We start from the raw sequence: 19,843 nt of genomic DNA, 5'->3' as shown, positions 1-19,843 counted from the left end.
CCCATATAACATAGCTGGTCTCACTACCTTCTTGTAGACCTTCCCTTTCACTCTTACTGGTACTCGTCTGTCACAAATCACTCCTGACACTCTTCTCCACCCACTCCATCCTGCCTGTACTGTCTTCTTCACCTCTCTTCCACACTCACCGTTACTCTGAACTATTGATCCCAGGTATTTAAACTCATCCACCTTCGCCACCTCTACTCCCTGCATCCTCACCATTCCTCTATCCTCCCTCTCATTCACACACATATATACTGTCTTAGTCCTGCTGACCTTCATTCCTCTTCATTCTAGAGCATATCTCCATCTCTCCAGCGTCTCCTCCACCTGTTCCCTACTCTCACTACAGATCTCAATGTCATCTGCAAACATCATAGTCCACGGGGACTCCTGTCTAATCTCATCTGACAACCTGTCCATCACCATTGCAAATAAGAAAGGGCTCAGAGCTGATCCTTCATGTAATCCCACCTCCACCTTAAACGCATCCGTCACTCCCACAGCAGACTTCACCACTGTCACACTACCCTCATACATATCCTGTACCACTCTTACATACTTTTCTGACACTCCTGACTTCCTTATACAATACCACAACTCCTCTCTAGGCACCCTGTCATATGCTTTCTCTAAGTCTACAAAAACACAATGCAACTCCTCCTGACCTTCTCTGTACTTCTCCATCAACACTCTCAGAGCAAACATCGCATCTGTAGTGCTCTTTCCCGGCATGAAACCATACTGCTGATCACCAATCACATGTCCCTTCTTAACCTAGCTTCCACTACTCTTTCCCATAACTTCATGCTGTGACTATCAATTTAATCCCTCTGTAGTTATTACAGCTCTGCACATCACCCTTATTCTTAAAAATCGGTACCAAAACACTTTTTCTCCATTCCTCAGGCATCCTCTCACTTTCCAAGATTTCATAGGTTCATAGGTTCATAGGTAGATACTAGGCTATCTGCCGTAGGGCATTTATAAGCCTAGCCAGAGTGTATTTGGCTTCCGCCTCCCTATTAGATTAGCCTACTGTGCCTCTGTAAAGTAGGTCACAGAAGGTACCCTTTTAAGATTGGTTTACTGTGCCTCTGTCTAGCAGGGACACAGAAGAGATCCCAGGGGTGAATTTGCGATTTCCCATCCACACTTCCAGATTTCACTTGAAGAGGGTCAGCGAGGGGCTATGTCTAACATGAATTGGGATTCTATTCCAGAGTGAGGGGAGCCTCTGGGAAATGAATCTGTTCCTCCAGCATGTCCTATTTATTTTTGTGCTGAGGTTTAAGTCCCTGGAGCGTGTAGCTCTAAGGGACTTGGACTTTTTGAGGTGGAGCATGTCTATTAATTATGGGTTTGACATGGCTTTGTACATCAGGCATAGGTCGCCTCTGAGTAGGTGGTAAGCAACTGAGTAGAGCTGGAGTTTCTTTAGTCGAACTGCATAGGACATCTGTTTCTAGCCCGTGATCCTCTTGGTGAGGTACTTTTGGGGTCTCTCCAGTTGCTGCAGGTGTCGGGTAAGGTACATCCGAAAAGGAGCATTGTATTCAATTATGGGCCTGATGAGTGACGAGTAGAGGGGCACAATGACCTCTCTTGATCTAGATGCGAACCCTTTCGTGATAAGGTGGGCTATATAGAAGGTCTTTCTAACCACTTTGGCAACGTGATTATCAAAGGAGAGATTACTATCTACGTTGGTCCCCAAATCTCTAATTACTTCTTCCGTACTTAATGGATTACCACCTATGTGGTAATTTGTGGGCACCTTGTTTTTCCCAAAGGGGATGACTATGCACTTTTTAGCATTTAGCTTGAGACCGTGGCTCTGGCACCAAGCATCCGTCTCTGTGAGACCCTTTTGGAGGATGCTTGTGTCAGCTGGAGATTCGATTATGGCTCCCAGTTTGCAGTCATCTGCGAACTTTGTCAGCCATAATCCCCCCGTGTTAGCCTGAACCTCAGAGAAGTATCTGTTTAAAAACTCCACTGCCATTTCACCTAAACACCTCCATGCTTCCACAGGTATGTCATCTGGGCCAACAGCCTTTCCATTCTTCATCCTCTTTATAGCTATCCTTACTTCCTCCTTGCTAATCCATTGCACTTCATGATTCACTATCCCCACATCATCCAACCTTCTCTCCCAATCATTCTCTTCATTCATCAACCCCTCAAAGTACTCTTTCCATCTGCTCAACACACTCTCCTCACTTGTGAGTATGTTTCCCTCATTATCCTTTATCACCTTTACCTGCTGCACATCTTTCCTAGCTCGGTCCCTCTGTCTAGCCAATCGGTACAGGTCCTTTTCTCCCTCCTTAGTGTCCAACCTTTCATACAACTCTTCATATGCCTTATCCTTAGCCTTCGCCACCTCTGTCTTTGCCATGCACCTCATCTCCTTATACTCCTGTCTACTTTCTTCATCTCTCTGACAATCCCACTTCTTCTTTGCCAAACTCTTTCTCTGTATACTCTCCTGTACTTCCTCATTCCACCACCATGTCTCCTTGTCGTCCTTCTTCTGTCCAGGTGTGATACCTAGCACCTTTCTAGCCATCTCCCTTACTAGCCCTGCTGTAGTTACCCAGCTATTTAGTAACTCTTCACTGCCACCCACTGTCTGTCGTAACTCATCCCTGAACTCCACCTCACAGTTACCCTTTTTCATTTTCCACCATTTGATCCTCGGTGCTGCCCTCACACTCCTCCTCCTCGTCTTGATCACCAACATCATCCTTCAAACCACCATCCTGTGCTGTCTAGCTACACTGTCCCTGTCACCACTTTACAGTCTCCAATCTCCTTCAAACTGGCCCTCCTACATAACATATAATCCACCTGTGTGCATCTTCCTCCACTCTTGTATGTCACCCTATGCTCCTCCCTCTTGTTAAAATACGTATTCACCACAGCCGTGTCCATCCTTTTCGCAAAATTCACTACCATCTGACCTTCTGCATTCCTTTGTTTAACACCATACCTACCCATCACTTCGTCATCCCCTCTGTTCCCTTCACCAACATACCCATTGAAATCTGCTCCAATCACCACTCTCTCACCCTTGGGTACAGTCATCACCACTTTATCCAACTCACTCCAAAATTTTTCTTTTTCATCCATTGCACACCCAACTTGTGGAGCATATGCACTAACAACTTTCATCATTACACTATCAATTTCCAGCTTCATAAATATCACTCTGTCGGGCACTCTTTTCACCTCCAAAACACTCTTAGCATACTGTTCCTTCAGGATAACTCCTATGCCATTTCTCCTCCCATCCACACCATGATAAAACAATTAGAACCCACCTCTGATATACCTAGCCTTACTCCCCTTCCATTGGTCTCTTGCACACACAATATGCCAACCTTCCTTGTGTCCATCATATCGGCTGTCTCTCTCCCTAAACCAGTCATACTGCCAACATTCAGTGTTCCGACCCTCACTACCACAGCCCTAGCTTTTCTCCTCTCTTCCTGCCTTCGGCCATGCCTTCTGCATATTCTCCTCCTTCGGCCAACAGTAGCCCAATTTCCACCAGCACCCTGTTGGGTAACAGTACTGGTGGCGGTCGTTGTTAACCCAGGGCTGGACTGATCCGGTATGTAAATATTTACTGCTGTCTGCATGAATAATTTGGCGAAGTTTTACGCCGGATGCCCTCCCTGACGCAACCCTCCCCATTTATCAGGGCTTGGGACTGGCACATAGAAATGCACTGGCTTGTGCATCCCCAGTGGCTGGGTTTGTATTATTCCAGCCAAACATTTTGAAGTGTTTGAAATATTTAGTTTTTTTTTTAGTAGTAAAGTATTTGTCGTATTATTATTAAATTTTAAACCTGAAGCTTTCTCAAAGTAATCTGTAGATACAGTTATCTGCTGCAGCAATACCTCAGTATCCCCATTAGTTATTAAAATGTCACCTGTGAATAGTTGGATTGTAAAACTATAATTATCATCTATTGAGAATCCTTTAATTTTGTCTTTAGATCTAACATAACTTGCAAAAGGTTCAATGACTACATCGAATAACAAAGGGGATCAGGGGCATCCCTGTTTTCTACCCATTAAGAGCTTAAATGAGTTAGATAAGAAATAACCAATTTTAGTAAAGGAGAAATGATTACTGTAATGATTCATGGTAAGATTTATACATTTTTCAGAAAATGTATATTCTATAAGTACTTTAAATAAGTAAGACCATGTAATGGAATCAAAAGCTCTATCTAAATCTAGGCTCATTATTGAGAATTAGTTTTTGTTTTTATTAGCTATATCAATTAGCATGTTAAGTGAAATAATATAATCCTGGATTTTTCTGCGTAAAATAAATCCAGTTTGATCCTAATTTATTAATTTTGAGATAATGAAATTTAATCTTTTAGCAAGAATAGACATAAACATTTTATAATCTACATTAAGTAGTGATATCAGTCTATAGGAGGAGCAGAGTTTGGGATCTTTATCTTTGTGAATAGGAGGAACAAGAGAATAACAGCAAGAGGGAGGGATAGTTAGTGTAATCTCAACCTGTTCAAATGCTTTCAGTAATATATGAAAAGTATTATCTGGCATCAGTTTATATAGTTTTGGAATCAAAATCATCTAGACCTGATGCTTTTGTTTATTTTAATATTATTAATTTGATCTTTTAATTCTTTAAATGAAAACAATTTGCCAGTACTAATTTTTTGTTCTTTAGTTAGTTTATATTGTATGTTATTTTACAAAAAGTTATCTGTAATACTGCTATTTTCAAAAGCTATTTTACTGTTATTTATTGGGCAGCCACGGTGGTGCAGAGGATGTTATGTGATCCTATCTCGCCTACATTCTGACTGATGGGTTCGGAGCCGATCCCTCAGCTCCGACTCGGCACGCTTATGCCAAAGAGTGAAGTCTCTTATTGGCTGAGCTTATTATATCCCAGGATGCACCACTACCATTCCCCCAGATCTCGTTTGCCGCTAACCTGCGAAGACGTGGTCTCGAGCTGGCTGAGCTGAGTAGTAATTTTTTGACTAACTTTTCTGTCAGTTTTGCTGTTTCTTTCAAAAAAAAAAAGCTGTTTTAACAGCTATTCTTACATTGTTGTGTGGTTGGATTGAATTTCTTGTGAAATTTTGTTGTGTGACTGGGTTGTGTTTGGTAGGCCCCCCTTTCATCTAGGGCCTTCCCGGTTATTCAACCCTTCTATATTTTTATATAGTAAAAGGCTTTAAAGTTTTTGGTAGCTGTTTGTTCTTACAGGGTTTCAAAGTCCCCTGTCATTTGCGAGTGATATCTGTAAGCCTATACTTAGGGGCAGTAATTGTATTTCTTCTAGTCAGATTACTGAAATTCCCCCCATAATGTCTCAGAATCCTAGGCCTTCGGGCTTTAAAAAATGTGTAAAATGTAGTTTCAAAATGTCCATCATGGACGATCACTCGCTCTGTGTGTATTGCTTAGGGGCAAAACATTTACAGGAATCATGTAGCGTATGTCACGCTTTTTCCTCTAGGGTCCTCCAGGAGAGGAAAAATAAATTAATTCTTAAGGGATTAATTAAACCTTCTTTCGAAGAAGCTTTGGCGTCCTCTCCTTCTCCGGCCAAAAAGAAAAGGGCGTCGGTTTCCGACCAGTCCGTCGGATCCGACCGCTAAGAAACATAGGCAGGCCTCTCCTTCGGCTCCAAGGACTTCGGAGCCGAGGTTGGAACGGTCTGCCTCGATGCCACCAGTATCGACTCCTCTGGCTTCAGAGCCGATGGCTGGGGCATCGAGGCGGGTCACCTTCGCCGGCTCCACTGCTCTCGGAGCCGACAAAGGTTGCCCGCCAGACACTTCCTCCTCGGCCAAGTCCACCTCGGCACCGATGGAATCTGGTATGTGTATTCCTCGGCGCCGATACTCATCGAGTCGCCTCGAGCCGGGTCCCCTAGCCCTTTGGGGCCGTTGGAGAGGCCGTCTCGAACCCGCTCTGTTTCCTCTCGGTCTTCGAGGATGTCAGATTCTGATATAGACAGGGTGCTCCAAAGACTGTTCCAGTCCCCAGTCTTCCAAAATTTGTTTCGTTCCACCCAGTTGGCTTCGGAGCCGATGACCTTGGCCCACCCATTGCCATTCCTCCTCCGACCGCTTCTCCGCCGGAGCAGGTGCTGTTGGAGCCGGTGGAGATCTCAGGGTCGGCTCCGACCCTTACTCCAACCCGGCCTTCGGGTCCGAGTTTGGTACGCTGGACTTCTTCGGCTGGACCCGGGGTGATGTTTCGGGACCTATGCTTCGGTTCCGAGCCTCCCTCGGTGCTTCGGCGGGACTTCCGCCGGCTATCACGGCTCGGGACCGGACACTCCCAGGATTCTGGGGTCCGCTTTCAGAGCCATGAGGAGTGCCTTGGCCAAGTCCTCTTCGCCATCTCTCCGGCTTTACCGCACCTTCCTGGGTGTGGAGACTGGGTCTTTGGCAGTTCCCTGTCCGTAGTCAGCGGAGCCCTGGGCCTGAGGTTACCCCAGTGGGGTTCCCTCCTCCTGAGGGTTCTTCGAGTTGTCTTCGGAGGAACCCCCAAGGAAGAGATCGTGCAAGAGGAAGCACGTGGACTCCCCTGAGTCTATTACATCAGACACTGATCTGGATGATGCAGAGGGGTCCCCGAAGTCGTCCTCGGATGATGTCTCATTTGCAGACATCTTAGAGATCCTCAAACAACGAGGCGGCTGGATATCCAAACCCCCCTCTGCTGACGAGTCAGTGCTCCTCAAGGCCTTTGGGGCTCAGCCCTCCGCCTCCTGGGTGTCTCCGCCCTTCGACGAGCTTCTGGATTTAGTTTGTCGAAGGGCGTGGGAACATCCAGATACCGTGGAACCAGTCCCTTCTCGTCCAAATAAATTTTTGTCTGCTCCTCCCGAGAAGGAGTTCCTCACTAAAGGCGTGGCTGTAGATGCCATGGTGGTGGCATCTGCTACACAACAGGACGTGGCAGAGGCTTCAACGTCTGTCCATCCTCCTAATAAGGAGTCTAGGAGTATGGACAGGTACGGGAAGCGCACCCTGACTTCAGCGGCCTTTACTTTAAGGTCTCTGAATTATTTGGCACATTTTACCAGGCTTCAGAGGGATCTGGTCAAGGAGTTGTCAGATTCCCTGGTAACCTACCTGAGCAGCTAGCCCAGTCGGTTAGCTCTCAGTTGGCTATCCTTACGTCAATTTCTAACTCGTCCATGAGGCTCATTTCCTATGCGGCCGAAGGGGGTAGAGCGGCAGGCACAGGCGTGGCTCACGGAGACAAGCCTGGCTCCGCTTGTGTCAGTTTCATGGAGGCCTTCAAGTCTTCCTTCACGACGCTCCCTTTGATGGGTCCTCATTGTTTGGACCCAAGGTTAAAGACACCCTTACCGCTGTGAGCAAGAGGGAAAACTTTATCTGCCGTAGGTGCCGTTATTCCACTCCCTTCGGCCTTACCCCAAGGCTAAAGGAGGTGGGAAAATGTGGTTCCAAGTCTCGCAAGTTTTTCTCCCAACAGCAGGAAGATTCCCTTCCAGAGGCAGAGGACGGGAAATTTTTCAGGAGACGCCGTCCCACCGGCGGAAGAGGGCGCCGCAATTCTAGAGACAGCGAGGCCGTTCGTGGCTCTTCTGGCTCCCACAGGTCATCAGGGATTGCCCGGCTGTGCTGCTCGAGCCAGTCGGGTGTCGTTTTGCCAAGCACCTAAAAGCCTGGGAGTCAATCACTCAGGACAGATGGGTGCTTCGGATCATTGCCGGAGGTTACACCATCACATTCACATACTCGCCCCCACCGTCCAAAAGAATCCCGGACCCACCACCCAGTCAAAGGGAAATGGCAGCCTCAGAAGCTTTAAAGCTGCTAGAAAAAGGAGTCATCCAACCGGTCCCCACAGACCAGATTGGATCAGGAAATTACTCCAGGTTCTTTTTAGTGCCAAAAAGACAGGGGACCTGAGACCAATATTGGATCTCAGCAGACTGAACCAATCCGTCCACGAAATCCAAATTCAATGGTCACGTTACAATCCATTCTCCCATTGTTGGAGAAGGATGTTTGGATGTGCTCCATAGACCTCAAGGACGCCTATTATCACATACCGATACATCAGGCGTCCAGGAGGTATCTGCGCTTCAGCCTGGGAGTCAGTCATTACCAATTTTGCGCTCTGCCCTTTGGTCTCACCACAGCCCCCAGGGTGTTCACCAAGTGTTTGGCAGTAGTGACGGCTCACCTGAGAAGTCTTGGATTCCAAGTGTTTCCCTATCTCGACGACTGGCTCCTGACTGCCACCACCAGGCATCTACTAATGGACAACCTCAAAGCCACCATCTCCTGGGTATTTCCTGGGGATTACATTCAATTGGTCAAAGTCTGTCTTGCTGCCCTCTCAACGCATAAAGTTTATAGGAGCAGAGATAGACTCAAGATTGATGCGCGTCTTTCTTCCTGCCGAAAGGATCCAAACTTTACAGGGCCAAGTTCAAGCTCTGATCTTGAGATCCAAAGCCCCAGCCAGGATGGTTCTACAAGTTTTAGGCTCAATGTCTGCCACGGTTCTTTTAGTTCCTCTGGCAAGATTACACATGAGGATTCTTCAGTGGCTCTTGTCAACTCAATGGTCCTTTCAGGATCTTCCCCTCAATCATCACATCACGATTACGGAAATATGCAAAAGGGACCTTCGCTGGTGGCTTCAGACATCCAATTTGAATCAAGGAAAACCCTTTGTTCTCCCCTCTCCAGTGGTTACCCTGACGACAGATGCCTCCCAGATAGGGTGGGGGGGGCATTGTCTGGGCAGGCTAGTTCAGGGCTCCTGGCTTCCGGACAAAGCTCTTCTCCACATCAACGTGTTGGAGATGAGGGCTGTACTTCTATCCCTACAGGCCTTACACAAATTTCTTCCTCAGGGCATCATCGCCATCCACACAGACAACATGTCGGTGGTTTGGTATCTGAACAAACAAGGAGGGACCAGATCGTACCCCCTTTGCAGAGAGGCCATGAGAGTGTGGGAATGGGCTGTAGCTACCAACCGCTTCTTGGTAGCGACCCACATCCCGGGAAAGTCAAATATATTGGCAGACAAATTGAGCAGGACAATTCTCTCTCCTCACGAATGGTCTCTAAACCACACAGTAGCAGCTCAGGTTTTCAGGAGATGGGGGACGCCGTGCTGCGACCTATTTGCAACTCCACTAAACACCAAGTGCCAAAGGTTCTTCTCCTTGATCCCACATCAGGGAGTACCAGCCATGGATGCTCTAGCACAACCTTGGCCAACAGGGCTACTCTATGCCTTTCCTCCAATTCCGCTTCTTCCCAGAGTTATTCAAAAAGCTTCTCAACTGGGGTCTTCAATGATACTGATTGCCCCATACTGGCCTCGTCAGGTATGGTTTCCTACCTGAAGAAGCATGCAGTGGACGATCCGTGGACTTTAGACCTAATTCCGGACTTGTTAATCCATCAGTCGGGACATCGGCATCAGTCCCTTCAATCTTTGAAATTGACAGCTTGGCTCCTCCGCTTCCGACTTTAGTTAGAAGGCACACACTAGACCCGGAAGTTGTTCACATTTTATCTTCGGCCCACAAACCCACCACTACCAAATTGTACCTTAGTAAGTGGAAGAGGTTTGCTATCTGGGCTCAACTCAAGGGCTTAGACCCTATCACTGCTCCTGTCCCAGAGGTTTTGAAATTCTTAACATCCCTGTTTAATCAGGGATCTTCTGTCTCAACTATTAAAGTCCAACTAGCGGCTATCTCCAAATTCCACGAATCCATGGATCCTCCTTTGATGAGCAGCAGACTATGCAAAACTTTCATTAAAGGTGCAAGCCTATTAAGACCACCAATTTTTCATCCTGCACCTCCGTGGGATCTTGATTTGGTGCTTCGCGCATTAACATCTCCCCTTTCGAACCGGCTGCTACATGCGAGTTAAAATATCTGTCTTGGAAAACTGCCTTCTTAGTTGCAATTACTTCTGCAAGAAGAGTTTCAGAGCTTCAAGCCCTGTCTATTAAGCCACCGTACTTGATTTTCCACAAGGATAGAGTATCACTTAGGCCTAATCCATCCTTTGTCCCAAAGGTCTGTTCTAGTTTCTGCCTACAACAATCTCTAGAGCTACCAGTTTTCTTCCCAAAATTCTCCAATGAAGCAGAATACACTCTTCATAAATTGGATGTTCACAGGCAATTACGCTTCTATTTAGACAGGACTCAGCAACTTCGTAAGTCAGACCAGTTGTTTGTGTCCTTCTCAGATAATAAACTGGGCCAAACCATCACAAAAGCTACTATCTCAAAATGGATCAGAGATTGCATAACTCAGGCTTATTCTTCTTTACATAAGCAACTTACAACATCTATCAAAGCTCATTCTACCAGAGCTATGGCTACTTCTATAGCTTTTCATTCCAAGCTCGCTATATCGGAAATCTGTGCTGCGGCTACTTGGTCCAATCCGCACACTTTCATTTCCCACTACAAATTGGATGTGGCATCTAAAGGACGAGCATCATTTGGTTCCACGGTACTCAGGAGTGTTTTCCAGTGAGCCACCCAGGATTCAGGTGCTAGGGACGCTGTCCCATCAGTCAGAATGTAGGCGAGATAGGATCACATAACATCTTTTAGTTATGTACTCACCATAACTTCAGATGTTTGGGATCCATCTCGCCACATTCCTAATACCCACCCTCCTTCCCCCTGCCTTGGAGATCAGAAGAGATTGAACGGTTTTGAGTTCTACTGTTTTATCTTGTTTCATCTGACGATGTTATATAAGCAGGGTATGCATGTGTGCATGTATGCGGACAAACTAGATCTGGGGGAATGGTAGTGGTGCATCCTGGGATATAATAAGCTCAGCCAATAAGAGACTTCGCTCTTTGGCATAAGCGTGCCGAGTCGGAGCCGAGGGATCGGCTCCGAACCCATCAGTCAGAATGTAGGCGAGATGGATCCCAAACATCTGAAGTTATGGTGAGTACATAACTAAAAGTTAGCGTTGCTGCCTCACAGCAAGAGGTTCTCCGGTTCGATTCTCGGCTGGGGTGCCTTCTGTGCGGAGTCTGTATGTCCTCCCTCTGGTTGCATGGGTTTCCACCGGGTGCTGGTTTCCTCCCACATCCCAAAGACATGCAGTAGGTGGATTGGACACTCTAAATTGGCCCTAGGTGTGAGTGTGTGCCTTCTGTGGAAGGTTGGGTGCCGGGCTGGCAACTCAACACCGTAAAACTCCACTGCCACTCATGAGCGGACAGAAGATCCACTGTGGCGACCCCTAACTGGGAAAAGCCGAAAGAAGAAGAAGAAGATTTTACTGTTATTTATTCTTTTTTAATATTTTCTAAAATATTCTAATATATCTTTTAAATCAGTTACTTCTTTAACCCTCTCTCCTTGTTTAAATGTTAATTTCTTAACATGATGTGCAGTTATTTTTTCTTAGCTGTGATAGCTAATTTATGTAAACTTTTGGGATTTATGGAATAAGAGTGTAATTTCTATTTTTCCAAGTTCATTGATATTCTATGATGAAGTGCATTAAGGTATTTCTGATTCAAAACTTTTAATTGAGAATTTGCAGCCTTGTCATTTGCTTTTATATTTGATTTTAATTTATCTGTGCTAGACTGCAACGTTTTTAATTCTTTATCCCACTGCTTTCTTTTTGTTTTAATTCTTTCATAAAGATATGCTTTTTAGTGTGTTCCACATAATAACTTAAAAAACTTCTCCATAATTATTTATATCAATGAACTGATTTCTTTCTTTCAAGAACCAATCCTTAAAATCTTTTATTTTAACTATGTAAGCAGGGATTCTTTGGCAATTAATTACATTATTAGGCTTTAGTGTAATAGTAAACTGTATGACATTGTGGTTAGACAAAGGGCATGGCATTATCAAAACCTCTTCACTTTTGGCATATATGCTACTTGAAATAAAGGTTTTATCAGTATTAGTATGCCAAATCTAAATGAATAATGTATATAATTAAGGGATTTTGTAGATTTTAAATCATATATATTGAGCATGTTTAGATCAGTGGCAACATTTTTTAAATGTTTAGCTACTGATGTTAATTTTGTTTGCCATACATTTGAAGTATCTCTAGTAGACAGGATACAGTTAAATTATCCTGCAAGTATTAATTCACATTTTGTATGAAGGTAATATTATCTAAAAGTTTCTTAGCAATTTTCACCCCAGTTCCAGGTATCCAGTATGTATTCACAAATGTATAAAGTTGTTTGTTGGCCTCTGTACTACTAATGCCAACATTCCATTTTTATCAGAATAAGAATTTATGATTTTAGGCATAGGTAACAAATTTTTTCATAGAATCAAAGTGCCTCTCCTTTTTGATTTAAAATAAGAGCCCACTAATATTGAATAATATTTCAACATAAAGTGACTATTCACCCCTTTAGTTGCTGAACTAAGCAGCATGTATATAGCTGAAGTATCACTTTCCACTCACCATTTGGTGGTGCCTGGCTATGACAAAACCCTACAGGATTCACATATGTAAGAGAGCTGGCACTGGCCACTGAATCCTTTCTGTGCAGCTGGCTGCTGAAGACACTACACTGACTATCCTTAGTCAGTAAATATTTTTGCATTATATTTTTGTTTTGATGATATTTGCCCTAATTGAACCATTAACCCTTGCCAGTATAATGTCCCTATATAATTGGCATTATAATGTCCCTATGTAATTGAATAGACCATACCTTGACTTACACATCACTGTCAGAGGTAATTATACAAGGTTTTCAGTATACTAAAAATATTTTTGCCAAACTTTAAGAAGAAACATCTGCCACTTTTGTGATAGATGATCAGTCATTCTTAGTTGTTAACCTGCATTTTGTTTCAAAGTAGAAAATCAGTTTTACCACATGGGAATTTACGACTCACAACCTAATCCTCTTTTTGAACTTCTAGTTGTGATACAATAAAAACTAACATACAATTATTTTCAACTTGTAGCTGACTGGTCTTTTTCAACAAACAACCTTGCTAGCATCTGATACAGAAACCAGGTTTGTCTCTGTAGTGAAGCTCATCAACTACATGCAGGTAAGAACACTGTCTTTTAAAATTAGAATGAGAGAGCAGTCAGAAATGTGGATGAAGACTGGCTATGTGGTGTAGAGAGATAAAGAACTGGCTGTGATCTTAGATGACCACTGTTTAGTTAGCGTCTGTGGAAGTGGAGAGGCTGCACAAGTTCAGACAGAAGTGATGAGGTGGAGCCCACTCATCTTTCTGTGGTGAGATGGTTGAGAGGTGCACAACAGGGATGCAGATTCCATATTAAAATCCCTGAGAGAGACCAGAGATTACTAGAGGTGCATGCCTTCAAGGAGGAAGGGCATCTGAGGAGCTCCTCTCTCAGAAGCAGAAGACACACCCTTCAATATACCCATCACATATCATTCCTTTTGATGTAGCGGGCATGAGAAGTGGAAGCTGATAAGTTAGTAATATAGCCTCCATGCATCACACCCACTGGTTGTTCCTAGGAGGTATAAATAGGGTGTAGGCTGTCACTCCCTACAGTGGGAGACAAACCGTTTGACTGGACATACAGAAAGGAGGTATAGATGGTAATTGGGGAATCAGAAACAAAAGGAAAAGTGCACAGAAATAACTGGGCATAGCCTCTTGTCAGTGAAGGTCCTGGGGAAAAAGCTACATAAACAGCTACTGCAGAAAACCTGTACAGAGCACATTTTTTATAATATATATGTAGTTAAAAATGCATACATGTGGTAAATTTGTTTAGAAGAAAGACAGGATAACAATTTTTCAAATGTAAACATTACAGTTATGCAAAGTATAATCAATTCTCACAGACAATCTTCAAGTATAAGTCCATGCAAAGAGTTAGTAGTTATGTCATAAATATAGACTATAGCAAATAGACGGGCAATAGCAAAGAGGGGTGAACATTGACAAAGGGAGATGGTATTGCTGGTGAATATAGAGGAGCTATAATGTGTACAGGGACTGTACTTCAGGTCAGGTGATAAAGTTTCAAGGTAGGTGATGTAGCTTGGAAGTTGGCCTGCACATGAGTTATATAAGCAGATCCATTTACTTGCCAGGTGCATTTTTAACCAAGGTTTAAAGTCAATGTAGGGTGAAGTTTGTCTAATGGTATTGGGTACTGAATTCCATATGTGACATCCCTTCTCTAGGCCAATAATCAACGAGCCTCTATCCTTAACACTAACACTAGTGGGAGACATTCACTTAGAACAAAAGTGGATACACACAGTAGTTTCAGATGCAGCTATCTGCACCAAACTCAATTTCTCTTAAGAGCACCTTAAGAGCACCCAAGGAGCACACTCCAGACCTGGGTTTGCCTCTCAAGGCCCCAAATAAGACTTCACCTTTCTCTCTGCAGAACCCAGTGTTCTGTGTCCCTGTTCTGAGTAGCTGACACACACACACACACACACACACACACACACACACACACACACACACACACACACACACACACACACACACACACTGTTTGAAATTTGATTTACACACACACACACACACACACACACACACACACACACACACACACACACACACACACACACACACACACACACGGGAAAGGCTGGCAAAGATTTACCCACTATACCACCTCTACCCAGACTATAAAGTAGGTTCACTGCCACTAATGAGCTACTTTAAGGCTCTTACCAGGGTACCTAATTGCTCTTAGCAAAATTAGTACTATACAAACGGTTATATTAACCAAGCATCAAGACTTTCAGGTGCCTGAAGCCCACAGTGCCAAATAAATGCAGTTACTCTCATGTAATTTTTCTAAAAGACCAGCCACAATGAAAGGTTTAGATATATTTAATAATAAATAACAAAATAGAAAACATGAAAATACTGAATATCTATTTACAATAATCACCAGAGTTTCAGTTCACATGGAATATAAAAAACAACACAGCTGTAAAGATTCAGACAGATACAGAAACACAGTGTTTAATTAAATGCAGTATATTTCCTAACTTACTGAAACATTACCATTCCTTACTTACTGGCTAGAGCAAGGCAAGATGAAGTGGATTAGTGTCTTGTTGTCAGATCCAAGCCAGAGTGTTGAGTGTCTTCTATCACATCTCTCACTAATATCTAAAATAATTTTATTGCTGGATATAGAATGACATCACATCTGGTCACCTGATTCTGTGGTTCCCACACTAACCCCTCTTACTAGAAGCTGAGCCAGGATCTAGCACATATGTGTCACAATACACACCTAGGACTTTGCTAAGGCATCTGGAGATAGTGAAACAATTCCAGTACTTTCATCCTTCCTAGAGAGATTTACCAGCCATACACTGGCACACCTGGGTAGCAATTAATTCACCACTAAGGACATTAACAGCCTAGGCCTGTCCCAGACATTGCATCTCTGGCTGCATTCAAGCCTGTGAGATAAAATCTTTATGGCCTAAACCAAGTCATTTAATTTTTGCTATTTTTCTTAAGGTAAGCCGAGCTGAATTGAACCCCTTCCCTTCCAGCATCCTTTGTTAACATATATACATTTTCTCAGTTACAACAGTACAGTCTGATATACATGTATATTTATTTTCTGTCCAGCAGGGCCCACTGTTGAAGCATTTTTAAGACAAGCAGCTTTACATATACATTTTTAACACAAGCATCTGTACAAATCAGTTTGATATACAGAAGACATAAAAATTTACAAAACTCCAGCTAGTTGTGCTGGCATATGTTACACATCCATTGCTGTACTCTCTCTGGCATAGCTGGCACTGCCTCACATCATCATACCATAGTTCAGATTTAAGCAGTGGAAATTGAAACATATGTTGTTTAGATGCTACAGACTTATAAATAATTCTAATTTTAATGAAATATTTTCTATTGGCATTTCTGATATTGATAGTGTACATTAGTTCCAAGATCTCAGTGTGTTATCACCTAGCTTAAATCTGAGTTGTTGATGGCACATGGGTGGGTGGGTGATATTATTGGCAAAATATAGTACAAAACTGATTTTCATATTAAATTTAAGGACATTTTCAAGAGACAATTCATAAAGCTGGTGTAAGTAGATAGTTGCACCATTGGCAGTCTGTCAAAGCTTAGAACTCCTCCCACAGCCTGTCTGTGAAGGTGAAGGACCAATCACCTAGCAAAAGCAGGAAAGCCCTTCACACTCACAGATGGGACCCTTTCAGTTTTGTGGGTTCCAACAGGAAGATCAGATGAGAATAGAAACTTTGTGAACACCTGCTGTTCCATACCAAATGCCACACACATACACACACACACACACACACACACACACACACACACACACACACATATATATATATATATATACACACACACACACACACACACACACACACACACACACACACACACACACACACACACACACATACACACACACACGCGCACACATAACAACAAAGGTTGTTGATTGAAAAACATATGCAACTTCAACAACCAACTACATACACCCAGCAAAAGGGAAATGTTGAGAGGGTACTACAAATAAGGCAGTATGTACAAGAATATCTCGCTGCTTTACTGGCATATGGGTAGCTTCCCAAATCCTGCCCAACAAGGAGGAGGAAGGATAAGGGTACAGCAGCCCCAAGAGAATGATCTTCATGAAGTTGCACTAGATCTATAAAAGTTTGTAGTGCTTGTGAAGGTAAGGAAGGAGGGCCAAGTTGCTGCTTCTGGAATAGTTCTAAAGTCCACTCCTTTCCAAAATGTCACTGAAGAGGAAAAGGCCCTGGTGGAAAGTGCCTTTAGCTTGCATGGATTAGCCTCACCCTAGTGGGTGTAACAAAAAATAATACCAGAGGACAACCCACATGCAGTGAATTTCTTACAGGCAGGGTGACCTTTCATTACCTCAAAAAAGGAAATAAAAAGCCTTTCAGCTATGCCATACCTCTTAACTGTTCAGATTTTTGCCTTTTATTTTTGCCCTGTTCCTTATACAATGTGTGGTTTTCAGGCAAATAACTAAATAATGATTGAAGTCACTAAACAATGACATCAGTTTGAGTTTCAGACTTCATATCCTTCAGAAAATGCATGCTGACACAAATCCTCTTATTCTAACACCTTTTCAAGTTCATAAGATTAATGTTTAAAATCTGTCCCGATTTATGGACCTTTATCCCCTCATTACCTTAGGCTTTGTCTAGATTGCTTGCATTAAGAGTTTGAAAGGTATGGCCTATGACCATCCAATGAATAAAGTAACATCTACCCCTAAATTTTAGGTTACGGAAGGATCACAGGGAGATTAAAAGACTGTTAGAAAGTGATGAGTGATACCACTTTCAGCCTGAAAAGAATAATAACACAACACTATTACTGGGGAAAATCAGTTAAGGTTGTCTCACCATGAGAACTTGCAGCTCAGAAACTCGACTTGCAGATGTTATGCAATAAGCAAAACAGTTTTACATGTTAAGAGTTTAAGTTCAGCATAATCTGCTGGTTGAAAATGTGGTAAGGTCAATTTTTCAAAAACATAGTTGAGATATACTCTACACAAGTGGGAGAATCCCTGGAGGAGAAAATATCAGTACTGGAAACAGATTCCCCACACCTGACTTCACCTGCACCTGAAGGGTTTAGTTTTCCCATACTTGAAACAGGCAGTGGTACAGCCCAAAAGGATGTGTCCAGCCCTCATGTCATGCACAGTTGTGATACTGTGGCCGCATTGGGGTCCTGTAAATAAAAGGTGAGTGGCCCAGTAGCCTACCTAAAGGTAAGGATACTGCAGAGTCAGATGTTTTAGGATGAGTCATGTTTTTTGATTTATTCTTTCATTTTTTATGTGTAACAGAAGATGGTGGTAGAGGAACTGTACCTGAATCCATCAAGACAGGGTGCAAAAACTAGCCAGATCAATAGCAAGTACTGGTGTCACGTACAGAGAACAAAATCCCACAATGTTCACACTAAATAACAAACTGAAGTCTATTTAAAGGAAACCATACAGAATATTATACTGTGGAGAAAAAAGACAGCATTTTCATTAACCTAGCACAAAGCACAGTAAAAACATCACATAAACTCCCAAATATAAGTAACTAAGCGATATTTTAGTTTAATATAAACAGAAACAGCCAGAAATTAAGTACAGTAGTAAGTTAAATTCCTGCCAGAAATGTCACATAAACAAAATGGCACCAAAATCACAATTTAAATGAGAAATTTGTTTTAAAAAGTTGTAAATCTACGCAGCCACATCAAATAACAATTAATCCAAACCTTAGACAAGGAATTAAAAATGTTTCACAAAGAAAATTGTACCCAAATAGCAATTTAAATTAAAAAAAAAACACTTTAAAAATGCTGTAAATGTGCTCAGTAACCTCAAATAATTCTAGCCATAAATAAAAAATTGCAAAAACAGCAAGTTTTCCTGTCAAAATTTTCAAAAAGAAGTTTTTAATCAACAGAAATAACAGTCACTAATTACTCATAGTTCTAATGGTACAAGTCAATGAGAGAAACTGTACTTAGCGCAGAGACTCAGTTAAATGAGCAGAAATATCCATAAGGCACTTTAGAAGGGTTAAAACTCCCATTGAAACTCAGAATAGAATGAGCTTAAAATAAACAGTATAAGTCATACTAAAAGTATACACATGTTGTATACAAGATAAAAATAAACAAATCAACAGAATACACTATTCAAGCGCTGATAGAAAAAGGCAGTGGAAAGAAATAAAACCCAGAAGGAGATTATTGTCTGAGCTCAGCAGATGATATCATCCAGAGAGTGAGAAGGTCTTTCTCTGCCTGTGGCGGAAGAAAACTGAAAGGATCCTGTCTGTGGGTCTGTAAGGCAGTCTCTGTACTGCCTTGGTGATTGGTCCATCATCCCCACAGATGGGCAGTGGAGGAGTTGAGTTTTGTCAGACTGCCAGAGGAAGGGTAGCAGGGCACTCCTACCTGTGTGCCAGTAAGGCAGTATGTTTTTGAGCATCAGTTTTGAAAATAAATCCTAAACTTTAACATTTCAGATACCTTAAGTGTCATTGTTTTATTGTATATCCCCTGGCCTACAACTGACAACTTCATTTAAAAGCAATGGTTCACAAAAAGTTCTGTGGAGAATTAAAGACTGCAGCACGTTTCTGAGTGCATCTGTTTTTTGCATATTATTTAGAATGTATTTATTTTACATTGTCATATTTATTAACATATAAAATGTCAACAGCTGCTTGCAGGTAACGATATCATTCTTACGCGTACATTTTTCCTACTAGGAACTGGAACTTGAAAGCAGATCACAGGAAGAAGAATCACCTTCTCCAGTCTGGCCACAGGAAGGAGGGATCAAGTTTGAAGGAGTGGAAATGCGGTACCGCGATGACCTGCCTTTAGCACTGAAGAAAATTTCTTTTGAAATTAAACCACGGGAAAAAATTAGAATTGTTGGAAGAACAGGTTCAGGTAACAAAGAAATTTATTTAAATAATCTGCAAGTACCGCAGACTGTCATTAATGTTCATTACATTTCACTTGGGTAATGTCTCTAATGTTGATGGTAGAGATATTCATTGATGCATGCTCTGCATATTGTAGTACTCAAGGCTAGGAGTCTGAGCTGCTAATAAAATACATCATGGAGGCTTGGATCAGGCTGGACTAACATGATGTGTTTTCCACAAAGTTATGTTGGTGTATATAATGCAGTTTGCTATTCCACCCCCAGGAAACCAGTGACCCTTTACTTGGAATGCGCTCCCTAATCCATCCTTCCTTCT

General features: G+C 42.6%; 1 protein-coding gene across 1 annotated transcript in view; it reads left to right on the top strand.

Moving 5' to 3' along the window:
- LOC122789789 (multidrug resistance-associated protein 5-like) overlaps nucleotides 1-19,843 on the top strand; it is a 464,322-nt gene that overhangs the window by 381,429 nt on the left and 63,050 nt on the right. The window contains exons 23-24 of the mRNA XM_044057231.1: nucleotides 13,020-13,109; nucleotides 19,343-19,529. Coding sequence (XP_043913166.1) covers nucleotides 13,020-13,109; nucleotides 19,343-19,529 — 277 coding nt within the window. The remainder of the gene's footprint in view (nucleotides 1-13,019; nucleotides 13,110-19,342; nucleotides 19,530-19,843) is intronic.

This window comes from Protopterus annectens, chromosome 15.part0, assembly GCF_019279795.1.
Source record: "Protopterus annectens isolate FY-2018-M chromosome 15.part0, PAN1.0, whole genome shotgun sequence".
In the NCBI taxonomy this organism is placed as follows: Eukaryota; Metazoa; Chordata; order Ceratodontiformes; family Protopteridae; genus Protopterus; species Protopterus annectens.
Note: the sequence above shows the minus strand (reverse complement) of the source record. Positions and strands in the feature narration are given on the sequence as shown.